A 7485-nucleotide genomic window follows, 5' to 3' on the forward strand; every position below is an offset into this window, starting at 1 on the left:
CAACCGTTAACCTCCATGGGCTGCAGGGGACAGCCTGCCTCCCCGTGGTCTTCACCATGGGCTGCAGGGGAATCTCTCCTCTAGTGCCTGAAGCACCTCCTTCCCCTCCTTCTTCACTGACCTTGGTGTCTACAGAGTTGTTTCTCTCACATATTTTCACTCCTCTCTCTGGCTGCTCTGTAGTATTTTTTACCATTTCTTAAATAAGTTATCACAAAAGTGCTACCAATGTCACTGATGAGCTGAGCTTTGGCCAGCTGCAGGTCAATCTTGGAGCCGGCTGGAACTGGCTCTATTAGACATGGGGAAAGCTGTCATCTCACAGAAGCCATCCCTCTACCCCCCCTTGCTACCAAAACCTTGCCACACAAACCCAATACACTCCTTTAACTCAAGTTTCTCATTACATTTTCTACAGTTTCCTAAATCCACTTTGCTCCCAAATGACCACTGGCAGAATGACATCAACAGGTTGATTTAATAATAATAGTTTGTTGTTTCTGACATGGAGGAGAGATGTGATATATGTAACATGTTTGAAAAACAAAGGGATCCCGCCCAACATACACACCTCATTCTGACTTTGCAAAGTGTCTAAAAAGGGCAAACTCAGAGACTTCTCTTTTAGCAACATGTGAAAGGGTCCTTCAGAGTACAGTGTATTCCCTCACTAGACTGTGCACATCAACACCAGCAACACGAGCGTAGAGCTCAGGAACCACTGGCTCAGGCACCTGCAGTACTGCATGGTCTTTGCTGGTCTTTATAGCTGTTTGTAAGGACCGGATCAGGTCTGCTGGAGAAGGCCGGTCAGTTGCATTCCACTGCCAGCAGGACTTCATGATGCCATACCTGTAAGATGGAGAAGCAGAGAAGCACTTGGAATGAGAAGCACCAACACGTTTTACTACAGTGCAGTCATCTCATATTTAAAATGTCTAGAGACCTCCTCTTTTTCTGCTTCATGTAAGTTCTTTCAATGACCCTTTGAAATGTGCAGCTGCATAATAATGTGTGAAGACAAAGGCATGTAGTTGTTTGCCAGGATGTCAACTGTGAGTACGGGAAAAGGGAAAAATGTTTGGTATTCCCTTTTGAAACAGCATTATGGAAGAATATTAAAAGAAATTACATCTTCACAAAAGAAAATATGATGTCTTAGATCTTGCCTGTGGATGCTTTGTTCATTTCAGGGAGAATTCCACAACTTAGAGGAGAAAGATTACTCCAGAATAGTCCTGCACCTTGCAGGGAAGCAGTGGAGCAATGAAATGCAAGGACAGACAAAGAAACGGGGAAAAAAAGCAATTTTCAAAAGCAGGAAAGAAAGGTTTTGGCAATCAACGTTTCATGCAGCTGAATCCAGTAAGGAGATGTGGCAGACATGTGAGAACAAGTCTCCTCAGTTAACAGGTTACCATTTTGTATAGTCTAGACTTCGAGATCTTCTGTAAGATCTAGTTTTGTATGTCTCAATTCCATTTAGCTCTACAGATCTCAAGTTCAATTGTCCATAAAGCAAGTGGCTTACATGGCTTTCTGGCAGCTTGAGGGCTGCTTCATAATGTTCTGTCTCTGCAGGTATGATAAGATGTCAGAAGGTGTCACCTCAGGATATGGTGGAGCACCTGGAAGGTCAAAAGGAATAACAGTAGAAAAACTACACGGTAATGGTTGCAGATAGCAGCTTCTGTGTAAAAATGCCTGCCTTCCCTACAAAAATCCATTTTTTTCCTGCCACAATTCACACTGACAGAAAGTCTAAAAGGAATTGTCAAGATTTTGCAAGTTGAAAAAAACAGGATGCTTATTTAAATGGCCCAAATTCACATTCTAGAAGTTGAGATTTTGGGTACTGTTAATTTGCTGCTTCCTTACGTATTTTTTATTACCATTTAATCTTCTTACCTAATGTAATCATTTCATACAGTAGAATTCCAAAAGACCATCTGCAAGAAAAGAAAATGAAGCAATGTTAAGTTTCCATTCTAGCTAGCTAGCTAGCTTAAATACATACAAACAACTAGGCATGACCTGCATAAATGAGAAGAGAAGGTATGAGCTATGAAGTGGAGCATTATGCTAAGACTAGATATACCCTTACTTTGAACTTCAGGACATGAAATGCTACATAAAGGAGCAAAAGACATAGGCCTGACAGACAGATAAACTTCTAGTCCAAAAATTAAATCATACATGTCTGCCTTGATGCTGGGGGGTTTCTTCAGGAGCCGCTCTGGTGCCTGCCACTTGACTGGCACAATCTGTGTGACTGAGTTGGCACCATATGCGTGAGTTTCATAGGCCAGACCCAAACCACAGAGCTTAGCAGTGAAGTTGTGATGAAGGAGGACATTCCTGGCAGCAATGTCACCATGGAACAACTTCTTCTGCTCAAGATAAGCCTGGAAAGTTGGAAAAGAAAGAGATCATGATAATTTTAAAAGGAATTTTAATTTATATAAATTTTCACTTAGTTTATGCCTGTCTTCCATGCTGTGGAAGAGAGGTGTATGCTCCCCAAACAATGCAAGCATATTTGACTCAGTTTTAGCAAAGCACGTCCTCAGTGCTTAGGCCAAGAAGACTTAAGCCACCACACAGACTTCTGTTGCAATCAAGCAAGAAGGAAAAAAAGCACCGAATGTGAGCAGACTTACCAGAGCTGCTGCAACCTGCTGTCCAACTTCATATACTTGCCTCTCGGTGAGGTCGTAGGGAATACCGTCCATTGTCATTACATCCTAGAGACAAAAGAGCAGACCTTGGTTCAAACAAATGCCATAGCTGTAGGGTAACTGGGGAACTTTCTAATCTAGTAACGGGAATACTACCTAATCTTAGGCTTGCCCAGCTAATTTCACAATTGGTCCTAAACTGACTGAAATATAAGGGTACATGAATGGGTGATGTTGATGGATGGATGGTATGCTGGGTAAGGCAAGTACACTAGGGCAACCGGTGGGTAAATTGAAGGATGGAAAAGAGATTAATAGGTTAGACAGAAATGGGCAGAATGACAGTGAAGAATGACAATCCGTATGAATGAAAGATATATTATAAATTAGAATGATGAGTAGAAAAGCACATTTACAACATACAAATGGTTATCTGGTATGAGATGAACAGTCCATCTCTCTTACTACCCTGCCTGTAACAGTGACCCTGATTGGAGGCCCAGGTGAGAGAAAGAGAAGGTAAGCACACAATGCTTTTCCTGTGTCATTTTCCAACCCCCAGCTATTTTCAGTTTAAGGACTTCCTGAGATGGTTATGGTTTCAACCTTTGAAGTCTTTGAAAGGTTATCTTCCATGGATGTATTCAGTCTTGTCTTGAACCCATGTAAAGTTTCAGTATCCACAGGAGTGAGTGAAAAGGAATTCCATTATCCAAATCTGCACTTCATGAAGAACCACCTCCATTGGTTTGTTTTGAACATGGCACTTACTAGCTTTATTTGCTACTGCCTCAATCTTCTGCTGAACAAGACAGCAAGCAATTTCTCCGTATTTGGTGTTCCAGACGTAGGAGCATCATTGATTTATATAGTGACATGGCAGAGTTTTGTTTCTATGCCTTTCTTAATAATGCCCAATATTTGGTTTCTTTTTTGGCTTGAGTTAACATTTTCAGCAGACTGTATATTTTCATACAATCAGGCCAATGATTTTAGTCCTCATCAGCAATGGGCAGATATGAGGCAATCATTACATATGTGAAGCTAAGATTGCTTTTCTACATGTCCCTCATATCATTTTTAACTATGCTGAATTTCATCTGTTCTTTTATTGGCTGGTCTCTCAATTTTGGAAGATCCTTCTTCAATTGCTCAGGGTTAGCCCTTGCCTTTACTAGCTGGAATCATCGGCAACCATCATCACCTCACTGGCGTTCCATTTTCTAGGTTATTGATACATGCAACATAGAGCACCGGGGCCTAGATGGGTGACCTCCCTCCACTGTAAGTACCAAACTTTCACTTTTATGCTCTGTTTCCTGTTTTTTAATCAATTAGTTGTTATCATGCAATGACCTTCTCCCCGGTGTTGTAACTGCTCTGCTTTCTTAAAAGCATTTGGAGTGAGACATTATTTAAAACTTTTTTGAAATTCAGGTAGGTGTATCAACTCTCGCTCTTATTCCAATGCCTGCTATACCCTTCAAGGAACTCCAGTGGTCTGCAAAGTAGGACTTACCTTTACAGAAGTATGTCAACTTCTCCAAAGTATATCATATCAATTGAGATATCCACTAAGTCTATTCCAGTTTAGGCTTGTGTAGAACTTCTTTGGGGGATGAAAATAGTTTAGACTAATATAGAAGGGTGCACGAAGAGATGAAAAGAATCATCTATGACTTAGGGGCTATAACTTACGGATAGATATGTACCTAAGGAATTTACAAAGATATTCTATCATCACTTCATCACCTTCCGACATGTCCATAGAAATGTCAACAGGTCACCAAGAGACACATCTTCCATGATCATATAAAGTGGGAGCTGGTCTACACAGCATCCAACCAATTCAACCAGGTTCTCATGATGGCCAAGATTTTGATGGAATTTAATCCTTCCCAGGAAATCCTTTACTTCCTGAGGACTAGCCAGGTCTGAAAGAATGAAAAAAAAAAAAACCACAAAACCAAAACCAAAACCCAAACGAATCAAACAAAAAAACTCCACCAATAACAGCCCCCCTCAAAAAAACCCTGAACAAATGGAGGAGGCAAAGAACAGGGTGAGTAGCTTAAAACCAACATGAACAGCAATCTTTAGTCCTACCAGAACACTCCTACCAAAACACCACTCTGACTAGCTAATGTAATAGTGAACATAGCTTGTTCTTGCCCAGTCACAATTCTAAAGTTCTGCCCAGCATCATGGCTTTGATACAGAGATCTGTACTAAAGCAGACCCTGGCCACGTGCCTTACCTTGTAAGGCTTTCACTACTACAGTCTTCATCTTCCCAGGGTTCCCAGTTTCCAATTGTGCTCTGTAGATGCTCCCACAGCGGCCATGTTTTATCAGCTGCAAGGTGCCTGGTGAGAGTTTCTCTCGTAGTATCTCCAGTTCTTTCAGATTCAAGGATGCAGAATTTAGCAGGCTCTCCACAGGTGTCTCACTGAGCTGGATATAGCGGTTCTCTGTTGAGCTGGATTCCTGCAGATTCTTGTCATTCACTGACAACAGCAAGTAACATATGATGCATAGAAACAGACAGATGAACTCTTGTAGTAGGTGGCAATGCCCATCCTTCTATCTTCTTTAATTTTTGCTCCATACCATTTTGGAAATCAGGACAAAGTAAGGAAACTGTTAGTGTGTCATACTTATCCTGGCCCTTGAAGAGGAGAAGGAATTTATCTCCTACTCTATTTGATGAAAAGGGAGTTCTCTGCTATATTTAACTATGTAAACTTTATACATAAGATGCATTTGTACTTGGTTCCCAGGTGCTAAATGGGAAACACTGACCATTTTCTTTTATTACCAACTACCAGTTGCTATGAAAGTGACATTCACGTGGTGTTCCCACAAAGGCCTTATCTTTGTTCTCAATTATTTCCCTTAATATAGGCTGAGGAGGCTTTTTCCTCTACAAAACCAAAATCAGTTCATAACTGGATTTTCATTTCCACACGGCAACAGGTGTTTGCAGTACCAACAAACCTTTCCCTATCCCTTCACCAGTCCCTGTTCTATTTCCTGTTGTTTCCACAGGAAGTGGAAAACAGCAGCTTGAAATTAAATGTCTTAAACGATGGCATAAAATGGATTAACTAGGTGTGATCTACATCAAAACGACTGTCAGTGCAACTCTCCTTGCAGTAGCCTCTAGAAGGCTGTTACATAAATGCATGTTGCAGCTCTCAAGTGATATTACCACAGTATGTTAAACAGCCTATGTGGTATGTTGCTTTAGGTTTTCTCAGATCCATCTGTACTACAGATTCCACTACTGCTACTGCAAGTGGGGTAAATCAGGGTTCCCAGTTTTTCTAATGTTCACTGGATTGCTGAACACCACTCAGGATGTTCATAAATGCTATTGCCTAATAGCTCAAGCAATGGGGAAATGGGACTGACTTCTGGCCACTGAAACCAATACCCTTTCCTCTGGTCGACAGTTTTTTACCTTGGTGTCCAGATGCTGATGATTGCTCCTGCTTTGCTCGCAGACCTCGACAGTGGAGCCAAAGGATCACAGTTAGCACGATGACAAAAAAACCCACAAGGAGAACTGGGACAACAATCACTTCAGTCTGATATTCACGTACAACTATCAGCAGAAAAAGAAAACGGGGAATCAAGGAATAAGCAGAACTGCCTGATGCACATTGGTTCTTTATTACAAAGTAGTAATAAACATTTCAGTTACTTTCAACCCCAAATGTATGTGTATCTATCCTCTGCTCCTTGGAATAGCAACTAAACACTGTTAGTGCTGCCACCCTGTTTTGCAAAGGTGCTGAATAAACTGCATGAAAGCAGTGGCGGTGGTCACTTATCAGATGCCTTAATACAGAGGCTAGGAATTGTAGCCATGTGTAAGCATCATCCACCAGTGAAACAGAACCAGCCCTGGCGGAGGGATAGCAGGGAGATGGGACAGGCTGGATATTGCTATGCTGTCACAAACACATGTGCAATTACAGCTTCAAACTCCTTCCATTAAAATTATAGAGAGAATTTTAAAGAAAACAGGGCGTGGTCACCTAGTTTGGCATTTGATCAGAAGACATTGCAATTAACAAGGATGTCGCAGGCAACTCACTCTCTTATGTCCCAAGATTTGGAGGTGGTGCTATTTTTGCATAGGCCAAGACCACATGCCAGACCCAAAAGATGACAGAAAGTCAGGAAATCAAAATCTCACAAGACTGGTCCTTAGGGAAGCTGCAAGGAATCTTTAATGACTGTATTATGTCTCATTCAAAGTAGAAATACTCTAAAATGGCTAAAATTATGTGAGATGAATCCCAGCACAAAGGCTGCATCCCCTTAGAAGTTTCTCCCCTGAGACACAATGCAGGGAAGGCTCAGCCAAATCGTTCTGTGTGGGCTGGGATGAAGATGGACGAGGGGAAAGAACTTGGCCCACTTTCTGGTAAAGCTGGACTTCCTGCTCAGCATGTGAAAGCTTATTACTTAAAGGAAACTGTGAATCTTACCACATAGCTTGTCATTGTTGTTGCACTCCAGTAGCATGCGTGTGAATCTTTTTACATCCCTGGCCATGTTCAATTACAAGCAAGTGGGTCTCCAACCTCTGTCTGCTGCACAGACATTAAGAATATTAATGACATTTATTAGGAGAAAGGATGATTTATGAAGCAACAAGCAAGCTGAATATGGAGTTTTCTACCCCTTATGATCAGTGGTTTGTGTGAAGAAGAGTATGGGGACTTCAAGGCTTAGAGAATGACAGAGGACATCCACTATCAAATCCTATGACTGGCTGACCGCATGACCAGAGAGAA

The 7485-nt window shown here is 41.5% G+C and overlaps 1 protein-coding gene across 1 annotated transcript; it reads right to left on the reverse strand.

Moving 5' to 3' along the window:
- Positions 1-647: 647 nt before the first annotated feature.
- On the reverse strand, positions 648-7243 carry STYK1 (STY kinase 1). The gene is made up of 9 exons (XM_009952844.2): positions 7177-7243; positions 6141-6284; positions 4936-5184; positions 4431-4612; positions 2661-2744; positions 2197-2405; positions 1909-1949; positions 1532-1628; positions 648-852 (listed from the first exon to the last, which is right to left on the reverse strand). Exons 1-9 carry the CDS (start codon positions 7241-7243, stop codon positions 648-650), a joined length of 1278 nt encoding a protein of 425 aa, XP_009951146.1.
- Between the last annotated feature and the right edge of the window lie 242 nt (positions 7244-7485).

Source organism: Leptosomus discolor, chromosome 1 (assembly GCF_034619465.1).
Source record: "Leptosomus discolor isolate bLepDis1 chromosome 1, bLepDis1.hap2, whole genome shotgun sequence".
Classification (NCBI taxonomy): domain Eukaryota; kingdom Metazoa; phylum Chordata; class Aves; order Leptosomiformes; family Leptosomidae; genus Leptosomus; species Leptosomus discolor.

Bases quoted from the DNA above. Each gene is read 5' to 3' on its own strand.
- STYK1 (XM_009952844.2), bottom strand. From the start codon at position 7,243: ATGGCCAGGGATGTAAAAAGATTCACACGCATGCTACTGGAGTGCAAC. The intron at 4,613-4,935 runs GTAAGGCACGTG...TCATTCTTTCAG, and splicing joins AGTAGTGAAAGCCTTACAAG to ACCTGGCTAGTCCTCAGGAA. The intron at 853-1,531 runs GTAAGCCACTTG...TCCATCTTACAG, and splicing joins TCAAGCTGCCAGAAAGCCAT to GTATGGCATCATGAAGTCCT.